This window comes from Ambystoma mexicanum, chromosome 1p, assembly GCF_040938575.1.
Source record: "Ambystoma mexicanum isolate Mex_15411 chromosome 1p, UKY_AmexF1_1, whole genome shotgun sequence".
In the NCBI taxonomy this organism is placed as follows: Eukaryota; Metazoa; Chordata; class Amphibia; order Caudata; family Ambystomatidae; genus Ambystoma; species Ambystoma mexicanum.
The window spans coordinates 154,289,991-154,316,628 of record NC_090921.1 but is presented as its reverse complement, the minus strand read 5'-3'; the positions used below and the strand labels follow the sequence as shown (position 1 = coordinate 154,316,628).

The following is a 26,638-nucleotide window of genomic DNA, read 5'->3' as shown; positions in this document are numbered from 1 at the left end:
TGTAGGTAAGGCGGCATCTTCAGGATAATAGACGGATCCTCGGGAGCTCCGGAGCAGCCCAACCTCTTACATGGCTATTTAGCCACGCCCCTCGTCTTACAGAAAGTTCACCTAAATACTGCGACGGGCATTAAGCAACCGAGAGTTATGCAAACTTCCATTCAGTCAAACTCTCCTAAACCCCACTTCGGTACTGAGACGAGGAAGAGGGCCTTGGAGGAGTTCAGTTGTAGCCAGGCTTTTTTCAGCTAATAGGTTTTTTCATGGTCAGGCAATAAACGTTAAGAACTCGCACCGGCAGTCAGTTGCCAAGCCCCACGTGTATAAAAAGGGTGTACATTGTTAAACAAAACAAGTGAGATATTATTCACCTTAACATATCCAGCTACTATTCTACAAATACATCCCAGAAACAATTAGTTAAGTGTTTACACATACACTGGGGCAACAGTCATTATTTCTAAATACCGGCAAAATAAATTCTCCCATCACTTCCAGACACCACATCCCCCTAAATCCTTATCAAGAGCAACTCCCACTAATAAGTTCCAGTGCCGTTATATTAATTATTCACAAATTGGCAACTTACATTCAGATAAATATCCTTCATTTCATTCACGTTATGACCCAGAACAAGCGATCTCTATCGAAAAATAGAATATGCAATTATTGCCATAACTGCCGTCTAAGTTCTAACTTGCCCATCCTCTAATACCTACTGCCAAGCATATTTTGCACCTGTACATTTGTTGACCATCACACCACCATAACTTCTTTTATATTGCTGATCCTGAATGCATCTATAAGACCTCTTCATTTCAACTCTTTGTCTTAGGCTTTCCTTAGTTTCATTTAGGTAGGGAAATCCCACCTTAGCATAGGACTTGTTGGGCCTTTTTCCATCTGGCATTTAAGTTAATAAACATGTTTGTTTTTAATTCTGAAGCTGTTGTCTGTGTCTTGCTTCATGATGCCTTGACAGCCGACACAAGGGGAGGGTTTAGGGGTTAAGATACCACCTCGCTACCTTGACAACGCCTGGCGACAGGCCTTGTCACACCTTCATTAGTAAGGAATTTGACAATATGGGTGCACTATGAGTAATGATGTACCCTGGCATTACTGGGCCAGGAAATTGGAATACTTCAGACAGCAATAAATCACTGATTGCCCATTAAAAGTCACTTAACTGTACAGACAGCGTAAGATTGTAAGTGCACCTCTCCCAAGCTAAACAGACACACATCACAAAACGTTAGGCTACAGCTAAGGCTGATGGGATCCCCATCTGATTCACAGAGGTGCAAGCAGCCCCATACCTCGTAGGTTGAGGATGGTAAAGTAATACCCAGATGATGCATTTGTGTTTTTGTGCGCGAATAGCAGATGTGACACATCACTTTTTTGTGTTGTAATATAGCAGGTATTGCCAGCCCTGTTTTTGTGCTGTGATACCTGCTAGTAGTTGATCTCTCTGTAGTGGTCACACCAAGCCTTAGCGTGGTTATATCACTACAGTGGTGACTGGCACAGTATAAAAAACATTAGCATACAGGCCTTGCAAATTCTTAAAAATCCCACTAGACCTGCAGGGCGAGAACCTTGGTTAACATACTCGATCTTAGAGAAATGCACTTTCCCCATGGTGATAGGTGACAAAATATTGGCCAGTACTTTTTGTAAAATGGAGCATGTCAACATAAGCAAACTTCATATTTGGTGCCATTTTGCCAACCAAACGCCAGGCTTGCACAGTGAATAGTTTATTTGCCATTTACTATAAACAAAGCCTGTTTGCAGTAAATGTCAAATAAAAGTTTCAAACATCTCATACTCGCCAACAAGGTTGAGCACCGTGCAAATGGTACTTGCCCTTCATAAAATCTGCTCTCCAATGCGAGTGGGCTAGTAGATTTTGCGAGCCCTGCCATAACATGGCATACCATAGAGTAACGTAACTGCATAACATGTAGCAGAGGTAATGCAGTCCTGTGTCTATGCTGCAATATTTTAATTAAGTTCTCCTGTGTCCCCACAGAGGATCGTAACAAAAATGAGCCCTGGCAGTGGTCCTCCGATGGGATACACCTACGTCTTGCACAGAAGCTCTTGGAGCAGGAGCGGAACCCGAAGGATGATCCTGAGGATATGGAAGTTTTGGGTAAATGCAAACACATTCATCTGAACTCCCCTCTGTAAAGTGGGCTAGTATACATGTGGCTTTGGATAACCTCTGCAAAATCTAATGTTTGGATTAAGGACAAAATAAAAAGGAAGTCTATCCCTCTAATGGCCTCTTTCAGAGGATTTGACAAGAAACAACGTGGTATTCTTATGATGTCCTTGCAGGAAGCATAGAACCAGAAGACGGACTGTGAATATGGCACTAAAACTACAATATATGTTTTACTTGGTTGGTTGAAAATCTTGGAAGGGCATTTTTGGCGACCAGCTTTTGGTCTACCTACCTCTGTACCAAAGCACTGGATTAGTACTGAACAGGGATTAACCTCTGTTGAGACACTGACTTGTCTGAAGATGCTTGCCCGATGTTTAAATTCTATTTGGGACAAGTGGAACATAGATATGTGTGTGTGTGTATATATATATATATATATATAGAGAGAGAGAGAGAGAGAGAGAGAGAGAAAGGGTAGACTGATGGCAGTCAGGCGTGGCAGCACTCAGGCAAATAGTGTTTCATGTGCAATTAAACAAAGATTCAATCCATACTCCAGGCGAAGCTCCTGTTCACAAATAGTCCTTTATTTTCATTTAAATATGGATAGAGAGGGCAGCAGAAAAACACAGCGCGTTTCACCCTACACAGGCTTTGTCTGGTGTAAAAGTAACAGAAAGAGGACTTTGCATTTATAAGGGACATTTTGACATTTTAGTCCATCGTTTTTGTTCTTGACTATTGTTGTCTGGCATGCTATATAGAGTAACATTTCATATATAAATGTCGACATGTTGGAATAGTGCTTCAATGTATGAAACATCATGATTATAGTATTCATACATACACAGCTCGTGCATACATTGAGTTTATATATTAATTTCAGTGATTATAAAAGTTAATATACACAATGCTTATTGGGCACGAGGAAATTACACTTATTGATCGTAAAGAAATGACACCAAATAAAAAAGTAAAAAACATTAGATAATAAGTTGTTGCTCAAATAGTGTTCAAGTATATATCAAATAAAGTGCTTTCCATTATTGTTGACACATTGCTAAAAGATCACACTGCAAGTTGTGCATCTACAGGTAAAATCCCCAGTACGTAGTTTATAACTAAGGTGCATTGTGCAAATACCATTTAGATTTATTGGTGTGTGAACACACTCCGTACTGTTCCTATGTTGTTGCCTCATGGTATGCAGCACAAATGACCATTTCTCATAGGTTTATGAACATATTCCTTTGTTACTAAGAAATGTAGGCAGTGTAGTACCCTTGCGGGCGTACATGTCCATACAAGGAGATGTAGGCAGTATAATACCCTTGCGGGCGCCCATATTTTTATTTGTGCATGGGGACTGGCAGTAAACCTGTGTGGGCGCCAGACCCTTATATATTGATACAAAACACAATTGCACATTAAAGGCAACATAAAAAATGCTATGTTATGCTTCATATTTGTGGTGTTATATGCTGAAAGTAAAAGTGTTTTTTGCTGAATCTTGTGAACAAAGTAACTTTTTTAATAATAAAAATTGACAACTTATTTGTAGCAGGTATATACAATGTTCTGCTACATGTCTCTGGCAGTGAACCCTATATATAAGTCCATTTAGTCCATTTACACAAAGTCCCACATTTCACAACGCCACCTAGTAGCCATCGCTGGAAGTTCACCTCCAGTTCTGAGCCACAACAGCAAGGCATTATGGGTATGCAAATTAGCTTAAATGCAAACCTTTTTCACCTGGAAATTGTCTTTGTCTAAGAGGGCAGTGCTTCTTTATACATATCTTAAGCAACTCAAGACAGACATTTGAAAGGCTGCCAGGACAACTACAATCCTGGTTTCACCCTTATGAGGGATCATCAGTGCAGTATAGTCCTGAGAACCTTGTGGTTGGAGCATGTGGCCATGTTTTCACAACACCAAGAAAGTTATGGTGGGTTTAAAAAGGTTTGGAAAAAAAAACCTTCACCTGAAATGTGAAAATAGGAAAGTCCATTTAAGCCACATTCCACAATGCCACCTAGTACCCGTCGCTGGTAGTTCACTTCAGGTTCATGCCTTGCTGTTGTGGCTCAGAACTGGATGTGAACTTCCAGCGATGGTTACTTGGTGGCGTTGTGGCTTGTATTTTCACATTTCAGATGAAAGGTTTTTTTTCAAACCTCTTTAAACCCACCATAACTTCCTTGGTGTTGTGTGTGTGTGTGTGTGTGTGTGTGTGTGTGTATACATACATATATATATATATATATATATATATATATATATATATATATATATATATATATATATATATATATATATATATATATATATATATAAAATCAAATCAAAATACTTTTATGTCCCAATATACTCTTAGTAGTGAACTACTTTTAAATCAAATAAATCATAATTTGTATGATGAGATTAATAGAACTAGGGTTATGCAGGAAATTGAAACGTAAGCTTTTAAATGCGTTTTTGCATTACACTACCATTAACTTGAAATTAAGAGTCTTATTATAGCATATCTTAACTTCTTTACTTATTACAAACAACCACAGTTGTACCTCATGACATTTACAGATAGAATTGGATTTTTAGAGATGTCTACTAAACATAAAAAGATGGGACCTAACACAATAAAAAAAAATCACATTTGAGCAGATAGTTGGGAAATTACCCTGTTTTGTAAAACTAAGGGCCTCATTACACGGATGGCGGTAGGGATTTACCGGTACCGGTAAAATACCGGCACCAGTAAATCCCTACCGCCTTACTACGAGGTCCCTTTGCGGGTTGGGGGATTTAACGCCTGCTTATTGCAGGCGTTAAAATTCAACCCGCTAAGGGACCTCGGAGCTAATTACGGCACCGCAAAATTGCGGTGCCGTAATTAGCGCCTTCCCCATTCCCATAGAGCCCTATGGGGCAGAAATGGGAATGGGGAAGGGCAATGGCGGAAGGGGGATTTACCACCCCTCCAACCTTGGAATGGGGCGGTAAATCCCCTTTCCGCCAAGGTGGTGCCGGTATTTTACCGGCATGAGCCATGGCTCACCGCCTACCGGGTAATGAGGCCCTAAAAGTTTATTTTCAACCCCAAGGTTCCTACGCCCACATGTTCTGGTCAAGAAGGACATTAATGAGCATGACATATTAGTTTTAAAAAACTGATTAGCAGACCTTGTGAATTCACATTTTAATAATTAGCAAACAAACTTATTTTTTTAAACTATTTTATTTGTGTTTTAACATAGCCGGCATCAGTGTGTCACTTTTAACATAATACTCTAAACATTGTTTCAGCTACTTACATTGAGCTATATATATTATTATGGGTACAGTCTGGCTGAGCACCATTTTTACAGATTATGGCCCTCATTACAACCCCGGCGCGAAACCATGGCGCTATTAGCACCATGGTTGGTGCCGGTGTTGTAACGAGTCCGCCATGGTGTAATGGGGAAATACCGCCCCATTCCAAGGTTGGCGGGGCGGTATTTCCCCATTTCACCATGGCCCTTCCCCATTCCCATTTTCGCCCCATAGGGCTCAATGGGACTAGGGAAGGCGCTAAGTACGGTACCGCAAATTGCGGTACCGTAATTAGAACCGAGGTCCCTTTGCGGCACCCTACTTTAACGGCTGGTAAAACCAGCCGTTAAGGTCAGGTCCTGCAAAGGGACCTCGTAATCAGGCGTTAAGGGTTTAACGGCGCCGACACCTTTTACGGCGCCGTTAAACCCTTAACGCCAGGGTCGTAATTACCCCCTATCAATTTTATCACCATCAGGATACATACAGTACATACCACTTACATTGCCACCTTACTGCACTGTACACTCTACCCATGGATCAATATGCCACATCCGCCCCTATATTGACAATGCCAGCAGAGGATTACGATGAGGGACTTTCTTTTTCTCGTGAATGCTTTATCAGGTAGTGTGTGTATGGGCCCCATATGTCAGTAGGGTTAGCTTGGTGATTTAGCATTTTACCGTACTCTAATTCCATGTCATTGCAGTATAAGATGTCTGCATGCCATTGATTCATCGTTGGAGATTGCGTACCGCCCCATGTCATTGCCACCCGTCTTTTAGCAAGGAGCAGAAGCAACCTGACCAGTTTCTGCATGTTCCCCGGGACTGGTTTGGTATATCCCAGTAGTTCTGTCAGTGGGTTTTGGCTCAGCTTTTCCCCCACTATCTCGCCTATTCTCAAACACTTGTCCCCAGAATGCAGCAATCTGTGGGCAGCCCCACGCCAGGTGCAGAAGGTCTGCTGATACGCCGTGACATCTTACACATTTGTCCGAAGCATCAGGATAGAATCGATGTATCTGTACGGGTGTTTGATAGAACTGGTGCAAGTATTTAAAGTGGATCAGTTTATTCCTAGCATTTAGGGCACTTTCTTCGTGCCTTCACAACAGTACTTCCAGATTTCACCTGTTATTACATGTCCCAGTGTTATTTCCCACTTCTCGTGGGGGGGAAGGTGCCTATCTCTTTCCTAGTGGTGAGGCACATAGTGAGCAGTATTGAGACTGCCTTTTCTTTGCACCCGCTCTTAAGTGGCTTATCGAGTATTGGGGCCACCTTCGGTAGCCCGGGAAGGATGGGAACAGCTGTCTCATACAATTCCATAGTCTAAAGTACAAAAACACATCCAGGGCGGAGAGCTCACCCCTGTCTTGCAGCTCCACTAGTGTTGTAAATTGTCTGCCTGGAACAAATCTCTGAAGCACGTCCGTTCCAAACGTTTCATGAAGGTGACATCCCACTTCTCACTAGTAAGGGTAACCCCAGGGCAATGATCGGCAGTTCTGGAGAGTAGATGGTCCCACCTCCTGTTCTACTTTCGATTCAGGTCCAGGCTCTACAGGTTAATTCCAACATATTGCTTGCTCTAGATGCCCTTTCGGGTGCAGTCAGGTTAGTGGACTTCAAAAGGACCGACAACGCTATCGCCCTCTCCACTTCTACATGTTCCCAATCTCCCCGATCCCCGAACCAATAGAGTAGGAAATTGCACTGGCAAGAAACAAAGAGAAAATGCATGATAGCAACTATGGCGCTGAGCAACTTTATAGGTTGTCAAGGCAATTTCTCTATAAGTACCATTTTGCAATTATACTCTGCAAAGGTAGTGTCCTGTATGTTATGTATGTTATACAGAGCTGACATTTGGGGAAGTTATTTCTCCAGAGAATTAAAAAAATCCGAAGCTAAAATCCTTAGGATATTATTACGTATGCCCAAGAATCTTGCCTGTGAATATATTTTGTTAGAATGTAATTTAATTTAAATAGCTTAAATAGTAGAGTACAATATGTGATGGCTATTCTATATGTGAAATTTTCAAGATTAAATAATGACACGGTATAGTTGAGATAATAGATCAATATGAAAAACTAACTAATGAACAAGCGCTAATGACTATACATAGGTGGTGTGTAGCTTATCTCAAATGGGCAAATAACGATGCACATAGTTGGTCACTATACCCTATTATTAAGATCAAATGGATGCTGAAACAGCTAAATATGATCACTGCAGAGAATAAACAATGGTCAACTTGGCAACTAAAGCGAATAGTGGTATGTACTTAGAATTGTGGTCCAATAGGGTGTGCAGACCCTCATATCAGTTTGTGTATACCGATTGTAAAACAATTCGATGGTATCTATTGTTTAAATTTAATATGTGCAATACTTTAGAAATATTAGGTGCAAAAGTGGGTATGCAAAAAACACTAGATACTGCAGACTATGTGGTATGAACATAATTGAGTCTGCAAAACATATTTCATGGGAATGTGAGAGTTTATCCACTATGCGGTCTAAATACTTATTACCCTATGATAGCATAAAGAATAATTCTAATTTTAGTGAAATCTGGGAAAGACTGCTAGAAGGTCATGATATAAATTAGATTTTTTATATGATGACATTTTATGAACTAGTTCTATCGATTTTAAAAGAACTGTCAGATGGAATATTATTTTTTAAATAAAAATTCTTTTAAATATGTGAATATTTTAGATTATTGTTTACGATGAGCAATGTATATGTGTACACTAACAAAAAACGTTGTTAAAGGGACGTTATGGTTAAGTTTCACTACTAAAAAACCTATGAAATTCAATGGAAAAACGATGTTACAGGGACGTTATGGTTACAGGTAAAACAGAAAAACCCAAGAAATTTGCCAGTTATGGTAAGGTTCAGAGGTTTTTACTGGGGTACTTTAACCATAACGTTGCTTTAGGCTAGTTTTTTCAGTAAAGGGTAAAGGTTTTTAGTTGGGCAACTTAACCATAACGTCCCTTTAACAATGTTTTTTGTTAGTGAATTTCATAGGCTTTTAGTAGGGCACTTTAACCATAACGTTGCCTTATCATACTTTTTTCAGTAAAGGTGAGAGGGTTTTAGTAACACAACCTAACCATAACGTCCCTTTAATAATGTTTGTTCCACTGAATTGCATTCGTTTTTAGCAGGATAGTCTTAGTTGATATAGATGTACTGTACAGCATACTGAAGCCGGTGGCTCTATACTAATAGCCACAGTGGTTGGGAACAGTGCTCTGTTTGCGGACATCGGTGGAGTTGAACCTGCCGAGAAAGGGAGGGGTGGTCATAAAAAGTGGTAACATGCAGCAAAGAAAAAAACATATAGAAACAGCAGCAAGTGATTGAATGGGAAGGGAAAATGCATTAGCTGTACAAAGTCTGTACTTTCGCAACAAACAGCGCAAAGGCATAGGGTATGCAGCATAATGGAAAGCTCCAACAAGAGAAGTAACGTTTGCCTTCATCAATCTTACCACACACCTGCTTCACAATCCAACAAAGGACATAGAGGCAGAGGTAGAGACGCCAACTACTGAGAGCAGAACGTCACTGCAACGAGGTAAGTACACGAAAGTTTATGTTATAATTGCACAGGTCCGGTAGTGTACAATAGTAGGAAAGCGTGATGTTTTCTGTTTGTGCGCAGCAATTGCTACCACTCTAGAATGGCTGGAAGAGAATTTTTCGCATGAAGAAATGAGTGGGGGCGATAGCCCCATTGGTACCTGCCGCACTGTGAAAAGGGAAAGAGTTACTGCAAGGGCAAGATCACTAGAATGGCTGGAGGACAATTTCTCGCATGACGAAATGAGTGAGCATAGTAACCCCATAGGTATGGAGCGCAGTGTCCAAAATAAGACAATTACAATATTTTGCTTCATGTCAATTAAACACATTTGTTGTTCTTTAACAGAACATACGGGAATACAAAGGAGTAAACCAGAAACGGCACCTTTTGCACAGCAACATAAACCCACCGAAACTGAAGGAAACGCTGTACATACAAAAGTAGACCGCCTGGATGGCAAAATGGATAATTTGCTCAACAAATCTGATGCCTTGAAAATTTTTGTAGATTAACATATTATGGGGAAAATAGGATATCACTGTCCGACTTGCACATGCCCTCTTTCCCCATTTCTGAGCCCTACATCCCCGCAAATTGTGTGTCATGAGAGACACTTCGATGAGACCTCAATCCCTTCTTCCCCTCACCAGCAACTTATAGAAATGCCAAAATACCCAGCATATGTATCAGTTTCTGGTCCCCCTTCCCTTTCTGAATAGTGGCTATGAATGTGTGCTAATAAAGATTGATATGTTAATTTGTACTGATTGTATATGTGCCTTTTCCTTTGTTTTAAGAAGGCCATTGTAAGTGTGAAGGGCACAGTACTGGTGGGCCTGATTGCAAGTGAGGAACATGGAGGAGTCGTATGACCGCTGCACCCTACTGCCCTATGCGCAATCAGAATCGAAGCATCCGTAGGACACCACTAGGGGCCGCATGTTTGCATGCACAGAACCGCCTGCAAGTAGCTGTAGGACTGTATGTTTGTTGGTCGCACAACTTTGCACATGCGTATCTCGTCCTGTGACACCTGGTAACACCGTCCCTAGTCAAGATATGCGAAGAAACGTGTGATGTAGTTGTAGTAGGTGAAGCGCGCACCCGCGTCCTGCGACTACCTTTGCACGTAAACATTCCACCTACTGTAGCATGCTCACACCAAGTTTATGTAGAAATGTTCAATGCACGTGAGCCGTACATTTAAGTAGTCCGGGGATGGCAAGGGTATCCATTGGAGAGCTATGCACGTGGCCACTAAATATTACGGCTAATATACGTCCCACAGACAGGCGTCCAAATGGAGAACAATGGCGACGTCACCATGGTAACGGAACCACACTGCGCGTGGTCCCTTATTTGACGGACACAAGCCAGATCCGTGCACATCGAAAAAGGACAGTTTTCTGCAATGTATGGAGTGTTACAGTGAGAGTGCACCCTTACAGAGATCCCACACTCTTCCTTCTGCATGTAGGTATTGTAGGGAAAGATTTAGCCCCACTTACCGGTGGCACGTGCGCCACAACAGTCCTATAAAAGAGCACACCCCACAAGTGTGCTACAATCCCTGTTTGCCTTTCCAGAGAAGAGCAGCAGTGCATATTGGCTTGTGCAGAAATTGCTTTCTCACCAATTGTATGCCTGCAAAGTACCTCTCCAAATAATGGCCACCAGAGCTTCTGCTACTAACTCTGACTCAGGAGCACCCACACCCTCACCACCAACACCTCCTTCTGAAGGTCCTGAGCAAGGGAGCAGGCATCATAATGTGGACGGACATCAAACTGGAAGTTGTGGGTCTGGAAACTATTTAGGACTGTTGGAGATGTGACAGAATCTTGTGCAAACCAGGTACAATGCACTGAGTGCAACACTCAATCGCGGAAAACCTGACTTGTACAGCTACAGTACCAACTCCATGCAGCAGCACCTGACAGCGAACCACCAGGCAGCTGTTAGGACGGTTGTCCCCTTCCAAGCAGGCAGTAGGTTATTTTCCTCTACAGCATCCTCCGCATCTGCTCCTGACACCACTAGGGACACTCCAGTGGGCCAGTGCGTCCTGTAAGCAGCCTTGGAGGACATACGCACTGCAACAGACCCATACCTTTCAAATGTCACTGTTTTGTGCATATACTGCGACACGGTACTGTGTAGGGGGGAACATTATCAAAGTGCTTTTGAGGCTTCGGCCCAGTAGCATGACAAGCAGTGCCCCCTACTCAAGTGAGGTGCACCCCACATCTTCTGCTCTCAACGTACAATTTCTTATCCCTGTGGTTGGTACCCTTTGCCAAATCTCCCTTCCATTGCTGTTTTTGCGGCGTGTATTATAACAACAGGAAAAATGCTACACAACCAGAAAGGGGTGGGAGGAGACTAAAAAGACATTTCAGAGCCACCATGCACTGTTGAAAAATAGAAGTTGAATGAAAGCATGCAGGCGGTGGCACAGCCTATGAGTGCTGCGTACAGGGATGGCAACAATGGGTGGCGGGACTCCATCAAAAGCATTGTACGCATTTGCAAAATGAACTGGTGGCTCTGAAAAGAGCCTTTTTGTGCTGTTTGTGTTTGCAATGTTGGAAGTGCTGAACAACCACAGGGAACATGCTTGCTAGACTTGCAGGAAGCGAGCCACTGCATTTTGGATATTACACAGAAAAAGCTCATTGCCAGCATCAGTCAGATGAACTCCATCTAAATGAAAAATGTTGCTACTACGAAACGTAATGTTTTCATTGTGGAAGGAGAACATGCCAACGTCACGCAAAAAAGTGCAAACAGCCTTGTTCACATAGCACTGCGATTTCTCCATTTGTGGGCCACAAGAGGAAGAATGCAACCAAATCTGTCTATGGGCAATGGTAGGTAAAAAAGATGTACGACTTTGGAAACATTTCCATGAGTTACCTAAATGTCTCCTTCATTGCAAACTGCAGTGAGATGCCGCTAACATGTCCTAAACTGTTCCCTCCACAATGAACAATAATAATGTCTGGATGAGCTAGCATCACCAAACTGGCACAAAGAGGTCCCACATGGAGCCACTTCATCCCACGTATTGCGTACCAGTGCACATCGACATTATGGATCCCAAGGTGTGCTGCCAGTGCACAGCGGTCTACGTAAATTTGAATTATTTTGGTTGTTTCACCAGAAGCGGCACCTTTTGCAGAACAACATAAGCCCACCGAAACTGAAGGAAATGCTATACATACAAAAGTAGACCGCCTGGATGGCAAAATGGATGATTTGCTCAACCAATTTGATGCCTTGAACATTTTTGTAGATGAACATATTATGGGGAAAATAAGATATCACTGCCCGACTTGCACATGCCCCCTTTCCCCATTTCGGAGCCCCCATATTTCCCCACTCCTATTGGCAAACAGACGTTCTGGCACAATCTGTTGCTACACACCGCACCTAGGAAATCGTATTGCCAATCCCAATTCCTGCACAGTCCCATTTCCATTGCAGCCACCCTGAAAAGACCCGGATGTAGCATGTGCACACCTCCAAATGGCACGCCTTTCGCAAACATATTTCCCTGGGTGGGGGACTACACAAACACATTTTTAGCATCATAGAAAATGGTCGTCTTGGTGGTAGTTGTAAAAAGTGTTTTTTTTATTTTTGTAAAGCGACGTGTAAAGAAACACCTTTTTGTGTGGTATTCGTTAGTAGGGATTGCTCTGCTTTTCCTCCTCCCATTACTACACAAGTGTCTGCAATGTACATTGTACATAGTGCAACAGATGACTAATTTCAATAGGGGGAAAACAAATATCAACTCCACTGACAAACGTCACACTGGAAGCAACAAGTTTCTCATGGGCACAGAAGAACATCCTAGCCTGGAACAAAAAAGCAGACATACACCTGAATCGATAATACGTAGTCCCATTTCCATGGCAAGCACATTAAGAAGGACAGCATGTAGCATGTGCGCTTTCCCCAACCACCGTGAGGGCCACGCCCCAGTATAGCAGGGCCAGTCCTGATTCCCTTTCGAGTACTCTTTTACCAGCACTCCCTGATTGGCCACTGTTAAACAATCACATACGTATCCACCAATTACATCCAAGAATTGTGCATTTTTAAGCTATCACATCTATTGAACAGTCCATACCAACCGTTAAACACGCAGAGGTCAAATGCCCTGTAAATCAAAAGCACCTGCTCTGAAAAGTACTGTAAAACCATCTATGAGTTCTGCACCTGCATACATCGGCATCGCTACCCATCACCGCGCCTTGTAGGTGTTACTACGTTTTGTACAGTACATTGGCAACTGTGTTATAAGTTCCTAGCAACAGGCTACCTAGCAGTGAATCTCCATAACGTGCTCAAAATTTGTACTGTTATTTTTCCCATCACCTGCCATTAAATGGCTCCTACAGTGGTAGGTGGTGGCCATTTGTATATGGAAACGGTTACTCTGTTCTTTAATTCCCACTTAGTAAGCTACTGTCCTCAACCGAAAGTTAGAGACCACTGCACAGTGACACACTTCCAGTTATATGCCTACCCTCCTATTGACCCACTCATGCACATTGCACTCATACACATTTGAATATTTGCACATCCACACTTCCCTTTCTTTGCCAACAGCTCCTACACAATGCCTTCCAAACTGCCTCTCCGTAGAAAACAACGCAGAAAGAGAGTAAGGCAACCTAAAAACATAGAAAGTAGCGATCCATTGCAAGCTGAACTTGAACAGAAAGTCGAAGGAGAAGAGGTAATTCAGTCATGAAGGAAAACGGATGCAACTACCAGTAAAGACAGTGTAGTTGATCTGTCAAAATGTGAGAATGAAAAGAAAACCACTAAATACACTGCAACGCACACTACTGCTAAGAGAGCATGTACAAGTGGTAATGTAACCACAAGCAAGCATTCTAAAAAAGGAATTTTACAATAAATGTCCTTCAGAACCTTATAAATAGAGGGCAGAAATCATGCTTAACCCTCAAAACCTACTGCAGAAAAGTCATCCTAGAAGCTCTTGTAGACAGTGCAATGTTCGTGAAATGCAAATTGTTTATAGTAATTTTGAAGGGAATGAAACCACTAACAAGATTAATTAGTAAATTGCAAGCACAACTTCGAAACTAACGCAATATCAGCATAGGTACCTTTGGCCACATCTGTACAGGTGAGGAGAGTCACACCACCAACACAGAACCATACTTCAATGAAGAATCATACAAACAAGAACAAACACACCAAATTGCCTGACATCGGAGTGGACGAATGGAAGAGGAAACACTGCTTTCAGAAATATCCCCATCAAACTTAGAATTCACTCTCCATTCCACCAAAGCAACACGCATCACCTACTGTAATGTTCGCCAATGCTTAATCAAATCTTTGCAGCAATTCTTCAATCAATATGCCAAAGGCAACGACAAAAGAAAAAAAAAAAACTACAAACTATGGACTCATGTCCGGTGCGCAATGACACTGGAATACGAGGACATTCCTTAGGCTGTATTTCTGGTCCTGCTTGCAAAAGCACCTTCCACCGTATCAAAATGTTAGCACCCCACCATTCAACAGTCAAAATCTAGTTTACAAACTGTAGTATGCAAAAAGTCCTGCTTTAGCACTGCAACATTTAAATTATATTCTCTTACACGGTACAGCCAAACAAGTGCTTGATGAAATAGAGCACATCCAAAGAAAATATTGTGGAATTGAAGAGCACTTACAAACGCCAGCATTTTCAGACAGAAATACTGACAACAGTGCAGCTATCAACTTTTTATATCACACATACAGAAAAAAATACAAAAGTTCAAAAGCACATCTGCTGAAATGCCAAACCAAGTATGTGTGTGTTGTCGTAGAACTTTCTATAGAAAGAGCACCAAAACTATAGATATAATGCAGAAAAAAGAAGGCAATGAGTAATCTCAATGGTTTCAATTAGCTCTGTACCTTATAGGTGAAAACAAATACGAAATTACGAACACTCCATACTGTGCACATACTGCACTGCAAAACTTGACAATAACCAAAGGCCTTCACGGGCAATTAGTAATAATTTGGAACTATTTCCACTGCCAAATGCACTGCAGCAGCTTAATTTGTATGAGAGCATTATAATCCAAACAGTGCACCCATTTCAAGCAATAATACGACTTCAACCGAAAACTGCAAAATTGCCTCCCACCAAATTACTGAGAAGCTATCGTGGTAAAGTGGTTTATTTACCATTAGATATCAAAGAAAATGTAGACACTCTACGAGTGCAAAGGCCAATATAAGAATCTTTGATTATCCTGGTAAATGGTGTACCTACAAAAGACAAATACATTTGGCACCAACTAGTGGACTTAACCAAACTTAGGGAAGCGTTGTAATACCTTAAAGAAAACAATGAATACTGCAAGGAAACAAATGTTCAAGAAAACCTAAGAGAAACAACCGAAATAATTTAGGACGCCTCAACAACTGGCCAATTAGAACGTCTAGGTCCTAGTGCAGCCTCCAATATTTTAGACCACTATACAATTCACCCACTGCACTCCAAAGGCACCATAAACGATGCACTAGAAACATATCAAATGCACAGGCCAAAAGAGCGCCAGTCAGCATATGGGAAAAAAGTGTGGAAACACAAGCCTTTCCTCTATTCTTCCCGACTGGAAAAAGTGGAAGATATGATGAAAGTTGCACACAAATAACAGCATCAACAGCATCAGAATACCGCTGTTTACGAATGTATTCTGAAGACCCTAGATTCAGACAGAACGTGGAGCACATATTCCACCTGCTCTTTGAAAGTGAACTGGCAACGCTATGTTATGGAGTTGCCCACACATTAATAACAGGTTCCCATTTTCAAAATATGTCTGTTACACAGCTACTTCAAAAGGTGCAAGAGAAGGACGAAGTTTTACAGTCAAGTATTACAAATCTCTTGGCAAACATGCGTGGTACGAAAGAGTACTGGTTCCGACGGCATGCAGATGTACGGTGTATGCTACGCAACCTTGGGCCACCCACATGGTTTGTCACTTTAAGTTGTGCAGAGTATGCATGGGAAGACTTGCACACTTTCCTACGCGTAGCAAACAAAAACAAAACAGGTGTAGACATGAAAACACCAGGAGAGCTTTGCTCTCTTGATCCAGTTAATGTTTTGCGCTACTTCCATCATCGCTTCCTTGCCATGCTGCACTTCATTTGCAATAAAGCACTTCCTCCCCTCGGAGAAGTGGAACGCTTCTTTTGGAGAAAAGAATATCAAGCCAGAGGAGCACCACACATTCACATGCTTTTGTGGATTAAAAATGCTCCTAAATTTGGTGAATTTGTTTTGCAGTTTATTCACAAATATGTCACTTGTAAAATCCCTTCCAAAAGTACACATAGTGACCTACGAGCAGAAATGTTGCAATTCCAAAGACACAAGTGTGGCAAGTATTGTCGACGCAAATTTAAGAAAAGAGGCAAATACTACACCAAATGCCACTTTGGTTTCCCTAGACCAGTTTCAACAACAGGCCAAGTAAACAGCTTCATGTCTTCGGTTCAACACAGTGTGGAAGGAAAATCTCCTAAGAACACATACTGCATAAAAAGGAGCAAAGCATCAAGTACATCAATGATTACAATACAATTATTGCCCTGCTATGGAATGCCAATGTTGATGTACAGTACATTGCAGACAATTCTACTGCAGTTGCACGATATGTCACAGCCTACTTAACCAAAGCAGAGACAACAGAGCTCAAAGACTTCTGGGATGACATATCATCTGAAAAAACGCTGGCATAAAAAGTGTACAGCTTTGGCATTAAAATGCTGTCCCATAGAGAATGTGGCAGCTACGAAGCCGCTGACCGTTTAACCGGCACCGCTTTATATGGGAAATCAGAAAACATAGTGTAGCTAAGCCTTGGGCCTACTGCATCCAGAAAAAATCGTACAAAGAAATACAAGCAATAACCAAAAGCGATCCCAATAGCCAGTACACTTTGAGGAACAACTTATTGGACACATACTACCCGAAAAGGATAGAAGCATTGTTGTACCAGATAGCCCAAAACTTTGCATACAAAAACAAAATTAAACCAAATGAGGAAAAAGTAGATACAGAGTGGAAAGTTGTGAAGGCAGCCTGGTCAAACTTATCAAACGCAGCCTAATTAATCATATGAAGTTGTCATTAAAAACTCAACACAAAGAACTGTACTTCATGGCTCTACTGCAACTTTTCAAATCATGGAGAAAAGGAGAAGATTTATTAGCCACCCACACTTCCTATGAAGATGCTTTCAATGAAAGTGAAAGTACAATTACAGATGAAAACTACATGGTACAAAACCATATTGGACAATGAACACCAGAAAGAAGAAGAACTTCAATCACAACTAAATGTAGACACTTCTGAGAGCAGTGAAACATCTGTAACAGGCAGCCAAGAACCACTTGGACAGCCACTCATTGCAAATGAGGCAGAATTAGCCATGACGGAAGTAACCACCACTATGCTTCAGTATGAGCAACCTGCAGAAGAGTTGGCAGTACTGAAATCCCACATAAACAACGAGCAGCATACCATTTTTCTAGAAGTTAGTGAAACCATTCAACATGGTATACAGCTTCACCCTCTTATAGGCCCACCCTTCTTCACCCTCTTACAGTGCAGGAGCCCGTGACCGCTTCGCACAGGGCAGGAGTCTGTGCCGCCTCGTAACGCTGCATGAGCAGCTTTACCTCCGATCATCTACATCAAAGGCTGCCAGGATCTTCCACGGCCTTCTCCCCTGATCTGCGTATCAGCATTTCAACAGCTGATAATTTCTCAGGTGAGCCGCTTACCCAAGCAAGCGCAGCAGATCCACGCCGCCATTGCACACATGGAGCGAGGCTCCCGTTACTGAATATTGAAATAATTTGCCCCAAGATGGCCGCCGCAACCCAGAAGTAAATTTGTTTATCTAGGTTGCTAAGCAACCACACTCGAGCGTGCTCATAGGCCGCTCAGCACCGACCGTAAGGCGCTAGCTGTGCCCCTATGACAAAGGCCCCTCCTGATAAAGGCCTACACCTGTCTGGACCTGTCCGGACCGAAATGGCCACTGAATACTCTATCGACCTATCCCCACACCGGAGCCACTTCTCCAGTCGTCAGTTCATTGTGATGCTGGTGAGTGTCCGAACTGTTCTACAGCTAGCCATCGATGTTGCTAGTGCTTTCTTACATCTTTGTTACATGACCAGCCTACGTGACTGCAATGTTTAATCTGTTCTATCTCAGCCCACTGCACGATAATGTACAACACGCTGAATTACCATCTCCATAGTGCTCAGTACCTATGCCATACTTAGCGTACGGCTACGATAGCACCTCAAACTGCTTCTCTTGTAACCCATGTTGCTTCTAGTGCTCCACATTGTACTGTGTTAAACCTTCTGCGCATCTCAAGTTGAACTGTGTCACTTTTGCCCATTGACTCCTTTAGCCTACCTGCATGCGCCACCCTGTTCACTGGCCTACTGTTTAAATTTTGAACTAGCCTACTTCTGTGCACCCTGTTTACTGGCCTACTGCACTCATGTTAAACTAGCCTAGCTGTGTGCGCCCTGGCATATTGTTTAAACTCTGAATTAGCCTATTTGTGTGTGCCACCCTGTTCTCTGGCCTACTGTCTAAATTTTGAACAAGCCTACTTTTATGCACTCTTTTTACTGGCCTACTGCGTTCATGTTGAACTAGCCTACTTGTGGGCGCCCTGCTCACGGGCATATTGTTTAATTTTGAACTAGCCTACTTCTATGCACCCTGTTTACTGGCCTACTGCATTCATGTTGAATTAGCCTTCTTGTGTGCACCCTGCTCATTGGCATATTGTTTAATTTTGAACTAGCCTACTTCTATGCACCCTGTTTACTGGCCTACTGCATTCATGTTGAACTAGTTTACTTGTGTGCGCCTTGCTCACTGGCATATTGTTTACATTTTGAATTAGCTTACTTCTCTGCACCCTGTTTACTGGCCTACTGCTCACTGGCATTTTGTTTAATTTTGAACTAGCATACTCTGTGCACCCTGTTCACTGACCTACTGCACTCATGTTGAACTAGCCTACCTGTCTGCGCCCTGGCATATCGTTTAAACTCTGAATTAGCCTACTGGTGTGCAGCGCCCTGTTCACTGGCATATTGTCTAAACTCTGAACCCATCATCTAGACGGCCCCATCCTCATGGCCGCCCTCCGCAGTGCCACCCTTACTATGGCAACCATCCTCCCTTTGTTCAACTCAATTGCCCCAACCTATTTTCTACCTCCTCTGCAATCTCCCTTCGCACTCACAGGGTCCTTTCACCTTAGCAACTACAAAATGGGCAGCACTACAGAATGGATCCAACCCTTCGCCTCACTTCCTACACCTTGGACTCCTTGTCCAGTGAATATCAGAAATCTGAGACTAGGCTCTCATATCCTACACCGTAAAACACCCACTAGGCCAGACTTACAACTCTTGCAACCTAGACCCACACCTGCCGGTCCAACCACCTGCCCAGCTAAGACTTTGGAAGCCTATGAAATACCCAGCCAATCACCACCGTTCTCTCAACCCAGGTGAATCCTCACCTGTCTCGCCCCACCATCAGAGGAGCACTCATCAATGCTCGATCCATGGTCGCTCACGCGCTCCACACTGCAGACCCTATCATTAATAACGGCTTGGACTTCCTTGCCATTATCGAAACTTGGCTACACCAGGCAGCAGGCCCAGCACTATCCGTAGCCATCCCAGAGGGCTACTCAATAATAAGGTCATACAGAGACGCTGGAAAAGGAGGCGGAGTAACATTCATAGCTAAAACGCTCCTGGGCCTTAGAGCCACCTCCCATGCTAGCCTCCCCTCGGTGGAACTACTGTCAGTTAAGCTCCCTCTTTAAGCTTCCCAAGCGATCCTCATGCATCTCATTTACCGGCCACTAGGTCACATCTCCTGCTTTGAGGAAGACATCACCACCATCCTCCAGAACAAGCCCACCGCTTGGTCCGACCATCACTGCATCTCCTTTGCCATCCAGGGGAATGCACTCCCTAACCTAAATCCAATTATCATCTGCAAATCTTCTCCAGGAATAAGCGAAACATAACCCTCCAAAGCTTACGCCCCCTGATCCATAACACCTTAGACCCATCTAGCTACAACAACATAGACTCAGACAAGCTAGTTGACCTCTACAATAACACACTTGACTCAGCCATAAATACTATTGCCCCCCATTAAAGTAAATAAAGCCAAACCAATAGCCCATCTTAACAAATGGTTCACCCCTGAACTAAAGATCCTCTGGAATGCCAAAACAGCAGCTGAATCCACATGGAGGAAATCGCCTACCACTATTAACACAGTGTTATTCACCTCTGCTGCCTCCACGTACAAATCGGCTATCCATAACACCAAGAAAGAGACCTATAACAACAGAATCCTAAATGTTATGTTATGTTATGCTATTTTGCATTTATATAGCGCCTTATATACCATTGGTATGGTCTGAAGGCGCTGGTAGGTTGAATGCCCTTGGGAACCGAAGTTCAGGTCAGTAGAGAGAGTAGAGAGAGTAGAGAGAGTTAAAGGTGCGTCTGAGCACCGGGTATGTGTGCAGCTGGTGCGGTATTCATGTAATAGCTGCTTCTTAGCGGTAGGTGTGGTGGTTGAGAGATCTGGAGTATTTGTTCGTTCTGGCAGGATTTATCCAGACCGGATGTGGCTGCGTAAGGCCTGAGGAGAACGCCTGGCTGGGGGGTGTGTAACCAGCAGTGTTTACTTAGAATGATGTGGAGTGTGCGGCGGATGTTGGTATGAGAACAGTTATACCGAATGGTGTCATAGTATCTCTGTGTTCTAGCTGAGTGATGGTGTAAAGGAGAGAGTAAGCGTGGTGGTGTGATATGGTGGGTTATATGGTCTTTCGAATGTTCTCTGCATTCCAAACCATACTATATACGTCACGTAATTCTATGCGCTCCAGTCCGTTTCATGCACTCCTATCTATTCTATACACCCCAGTCTGCTCCCCGCATTCCGGTCTGGTCTACGCCCTGCGCGCTCCAGTCAGCCACGTGCGCTGCGGTCCGCCCCGCATACTCCAGTCTGCCCCATGCATGGACTCTTGTCTGCCCCATGCATGCACTCTTGTCTGCTCCACGCATGCACTCTTGTCTGCCCCACGCATGCTCTCTTGTCTGCCCCATGCATGCACTCTTGTCTGTCTCACGCATGCAGTCTTGTCTGTCCCATGCATGCACTCTTGTCTGCACCATGCTCAATGCATTCAGCAGCTCTACGTTCTCATCTGCTCTTCGCAACACGTCCCTTCGCTCCAGGCACTCCTTCGTACCATGCACTCCTTCGCCCCATGCACTCCTTCGCCCCATGCACTCCTTCGCTCCAGGCACTCCTTCGCTCCAGGCACTCCTTCGCTCATGACTGACCCAGACCAAGTCCAGCAACCCCGGAAGCAGGCATCAAGTTACCCCAAGCAAGCCCAACAACCCCTGCAAGGGGCTATTTGGGTGCAGTCCTGGCGCCTATGGCGCCAGGCTCATATGGAGAGTCAGCCCTGGCGCCAAACTTACCTGATGCAGACCATGCTGCAAGAGCTCCAAGCCAAAAGAGGCTTGGAAGGGACTATTTTACCTAGGGACTATTTTTTTACTCAGGTAGGGCCGGGGAGGAATACTTACCTGGGACTACTTTGGAAGGCTATTTAAACCCCGCCCAAAGAGCAGCACACACTTTGCGTTATTCTGCATCCAGCAGCGTAACGCTCACCGTGCTTGCAAGTCTGCATCCAGTCTTCTGCCACGCCCGCCTCGAGTTTTGAGCTCCTAGAAAAAGGGAGAAAGAAGGAGAAAAGGTTAGAACAAGAGCAATACCTTTGATCCTTACCTGAATTCCCGATTCATCGTGCCTTCGAGCTGGAAGAAAGAAGTTATTTTATGCGCGTCGCCTCTCCTGCTGCAGCGCCGCGCTGAACTCACCGGCCTTCGCAGCATCTTCACATTTCACTGCATCCTCCTGCATGTTCCCGCCGCACTCCGGCACCTAAGGAGAAGACAAGAACAGCAAGGTGAGCCAAGGGAATACACAGAGGAATACCCCCCATAGACTTACCTGATTTTACCACCGGGGGTACTATTCTTCTTCACGGGTCGGCGCAGCTTCCACTGCATCCTAGCCGAACCCCGGCCCCTAAGGGGAAACAAAAGGACATCAAGGTGAAACAAGGGACAAACAAGGGGAACCCTCCTCACCACAAAAGTCTTATCTGATTTTACCGCCGGAGGCATTATTCCCCGAGACTTCATACTTTCTCTCAGCGCCTGAATAAGGGAGAAAGCAACAGGTTACATATGGACATTACTTTATCGAACTGTGTTGGATACTACTTTATCGAACTGTGTTGGATAATACAAATCCTTACCAGAACATTACCGAGGAACTGTTCAGTAAGGTCAAGCTGCAACCTGCAAGGAATAGGACAAGAGTGAAAGTCAGGCATTTGAACTCTTACGAACTACATACTTACGGCGTCTTGCCGGGAATATCGGAGTCAATATTGTCCTGGAACTCACCAATTCCTTCGAGCCAGTGAAGCAACTGGTTATCTATGCGCCCCTGCGCTCAATGCAGGATGGAGAGTTCATCTTTTAAAATCCTCAGGTGAGACTATAAGAGGGGACATCCAAGGTGATCAGTGGGGAGAACAACAGGGTGGGGGGATTTACGCTCAACTCCACGTGTGGTTAATTCCCTTTCTCCACTTGCAGAAGAATATTCCTACGGGCCAAGCAAACGAAGCTAGGTGGGCCAGTCCAGTCCGTCATCTCGGCCCTATGCGTCACATTGGTGGAGATCGCAGCAGTCCAGTCCAGATCGACGCCTCTGTGGGAGCCAGGTGAGCGTAACATCCAGGCACTCATTCGCTGCAGGCACTCATCCGCTTTATGCCCTCACTCGAACTACGCACTCACTCCCTCTACACACTCGTCCCCTCTACGCACTCGTCCCCTTTACGCACTCGTCCGCTCTACGTACCCCTTTTTTCATAGGCACTCATTCGCTCATATGTACTCGTCTGTTCTATATATTTCCCTGCCCTACCCACTAGTCTGTTCTATGCAGTTCTCCACTCTACACATTCTTCTGCTCAGCTCATCCATCCCGCTCCGGTCATCCGTCCGCTCCCCGCATTCTGTGTGCGTTCGGTACTTATCCATTTTTCATGCCTATCCGTTCTACGCACTCACCCGGTCTGTGTAACTCATCCGCTCTAGGCGTTTGTCCGCTTTATCCCCTCACCTGCACTACACCTTCATCAGCTCTACGCATTCATCCACTTTACGCACTCACCTGTTCCCCGCACTCACCTGCTCCCCGCATTCACCTGCTCCCCGCACTCACCTGCTCCCAGCACTCACCCGCTCCCTGATCTCAGCAGCTCTCTCCGCGCAACTGCTCTCTACCTCATCCACTCTCCACCCTCATCAACTCTCCACCCTCATCCGATCTCCACCCTCATCCGCTCCTCACACCCATCCACTCCCCACACCCATCCACTCCCCACACCCATCCGCTCCCCACACTCATCCGCTCCCCACACTTATCCGCTCCCCACACTCATCCGCTCCCCGCGCTCATCCGCTTCCCTTGTTCATCTGCTCCCCACGCTCACCCGCTTCCCGCGTTCATCCGCTCCCCGCAGTCATCCGGTTTATGTACTCACCCATTTGATGCATTCGTGCTTTGCACACATTGATCAGCATTATCCTGTTCTATATATTCATCTCTACACTCATCTGTTCTATACACTCATCCACTCTGTACACTCATCCGCTCTATACACTCATCCGCTCTATACACCCATCCGCTCTATACACCCGTCTGCTCTGTACACTCGTCCGCTCTGTACACTCGTCCGCTCTATACACTCGTCCGCTCTATACACTCGTCTGCTCTATACACCCATCCGCTCTATACACCTATCCGCTCTATGCACTCATCCGCTCTATGCACTCATCCGCTCTATACACTCATCCGCTCTATACACTCTTCCCCTCTATACACTCTTCTGCTCTATACACTCTTCTGCTCTATACACTCTTCCGCTCTATACACTCATCCGCTCTATACACTCTTCCGCTCTATACACTCTTCCGCTCTATACACTCTTCCGCTCTATACACTCATCCGCTCTATACATTCGCCAGGTCGGCACATTCATCTGTTCTAGCGATCTACACACTCCCTGCATTTCCGTACTCATCCGCTAACTACACTCGTTCGCTCTACATACTCATCCGCTCTACATACTCGTCTGTTCTACACACTCATCCGGTTTACGCTCATCCGACCTGCACATTCATCTGTTTTATGCTCATCCGTTTTGCACATTTGTCTGTTTTACGCACTCCTGTGTTCTACTCGCTTCTCTGTATTTACGCACTCATTCGCGCTACATGCTCGTCTGCTCTACACACCCAGCCGCTCTACACACTCATCCGCTCAGCATGTTCATCCATTCTATACACTCATCCGATGTACATACTCATTCAATTTACCCACGCATTCAAATTATATAGTCATCTGTTCTTCCACTCATGCATTATTCCACTCAGCGCAATCATCTGTTCCACACGCTTCATTCATTCCAACTATTTCATCCACGCCATTCACTTCGTTCACTCCTCATGCATTATGTCCATTTCAGGAGTTTAAATCTCTTAATTGTTTCCGTATGATTTACTCTTATTAACCATTTCACTGCATTGATCTACTTTATTCATTTAATTCTGGTTGTCAATCTAGTTTATATTCGGGGTTATTAGCTGTCAATTTCTTGCGTCAGGTAGTTCGTTGGATTGGTGTTATTGAGATGCTGTTGGTCTGTTTGGGTTAGTTTGGTACGGGATGGTTTTAGGGGAAGAGACAGGTTTTCAGCAGTTTGCGGAAAGACATTAAATCCTCAGTTAGGCAGATGTGGGGGACAAGGCTGAGAATGATGATCTGCCTAACCTGACTGAGTTTGTTTTCGGTATAACTAGGAGGCCGGCTGAGCTTGATCTTAGGGTGCGTGTGGGGTGATAAGGTTTTAGCTTGTCTTGGAGATATTGAGGTCCGGTTTTATGCAGTGCTCGATGGGAGATGCATAGGGTTTTGAAAGTCACCCTTCGGGCTACTGGGAGCCAGTGCAGCGTCTTAAGGGCTGGGGAGATGTAGTCTCTTGGGCCGAGCGCGAGTAGCAATTTGGCTGCCGTGTTTTGTGTCCTTTGGAGTTTATTCAGTTGGTACGCGTGGACTCCGAGGTATAGGGGGTTTGCGTAGTCCAGTCTTGATATAACGATTGATTGGACCGCAGAGAGTCTGTTGGGAAAGGAGAGGTATGGGAAGATGCGCCTAAGGGTTTTAAGGTGGCAGTGGCAGGACTTTGAGATGTTGTTGACTTGTCGCGAGAGTGTTAGGTCAGAGTCAAGGGTGCATCCAAGATTTTTCACTGAGTTGGAGGGGGTCGTTGAGTTGCCCATGGCGGATGGCCAGGGTAGTGGGTGCGGAAGAAGTTCAGAGTTGCCACATACCATGATTTCTGTTTTGGAGGGGTTTAACAAGAGGTGGCTTTGGGTCATCCAGAGTTCTATGTCATGGAGGCAGGAGGCCAGGTCAGGTCGGGAGTTGGGTTTTGAGTTCAGGAGTTTTAGAATTAGTTGAGTGTCGTCGGCGTAGTTGTAACATGTTGTGTAGGATGTTGTGTGAATGAATTATTGGTGGGAGGGTGATCAAGTAGAGATTGAACATGAGGGCAGATAGGCATGCTCCTTGTGGGACTCCTGTGTCGACTGGTCGGGCTTGGGAGGTATAGGTGGAGAGTATCATTATTTGGTGCCTATCTTTGAGGAATGAAGCTATCCGCGTGGGATAACTTCTTACCAAGCAAGGATAGCCAGAATCAGAATATCCGACGCTTATGGTGTGGCAGTAGCCACTGAATTGGACAAGCAAGTATAGCCCTATGGAATTGAAAACAGTGCAAGGAAAACATGTTGATTGAAAAAGCGTGCAGCCCAAATGCACAACAGATGAGTTGCCTTGAGGACAACCGAAGGTCGAAACACGCGTCGGCTTGTTTGACATCACAATTAAAACACTTCCACAATTTATTGAAGAAATCATCATTGTTTGATAAGCAACCAAGCATATGAATGTTTAATGTTATAGCCCAATTTATCAGCATTATCTTAAATTCTATGGATGTTATGTAACATGTTGTTCGTACTGATTTCAGCAGTGCTCGTCTGTGGCAGCAGAGTCTTTTGCTGGCGCATTTCTATTTTTGTGGACATCTCCTTGCAAGAGGTGTGCTTTTTCAATAGTGGGTTGCATTTGTTCTGGTGTGAGCGTTCAAGGGCTTCTCTACACTAGCCAGATCTCCATGGGAACTTAATGATCCCTCCCCATCTTCGTGCTGGCTATAATGCAGACGCA

General features: G+C 44.2%; 1 protein-coding gene across 4 annotated transcripts in view; it reads left to right on the top strand.

Annotated features, from left to right (window-relative positions):
- LOC138567454 (protein phosphatase inhibitor 2-like) overlaps positions 1–26,638 on the top strand; it is a 2,745,435-nt gene that overhangs the window by 1,657,412 nt on the left and 1,061,385 nt on the right. For all 4 annotated transcript variants that reach the window (XM_069645683.1, XM_069645676.1, XM_069645667.1 and 1 more), the window contains one exon: positions 2,039–2,161. In XM_069645683.1, coding sequence (XP_069501784.1) covers positions 2,039–2,161 — 123 coding nt within the window. The remainder of the gene's footprint in view (positions 1–2,038; positions 2,162–26,638) is intronic.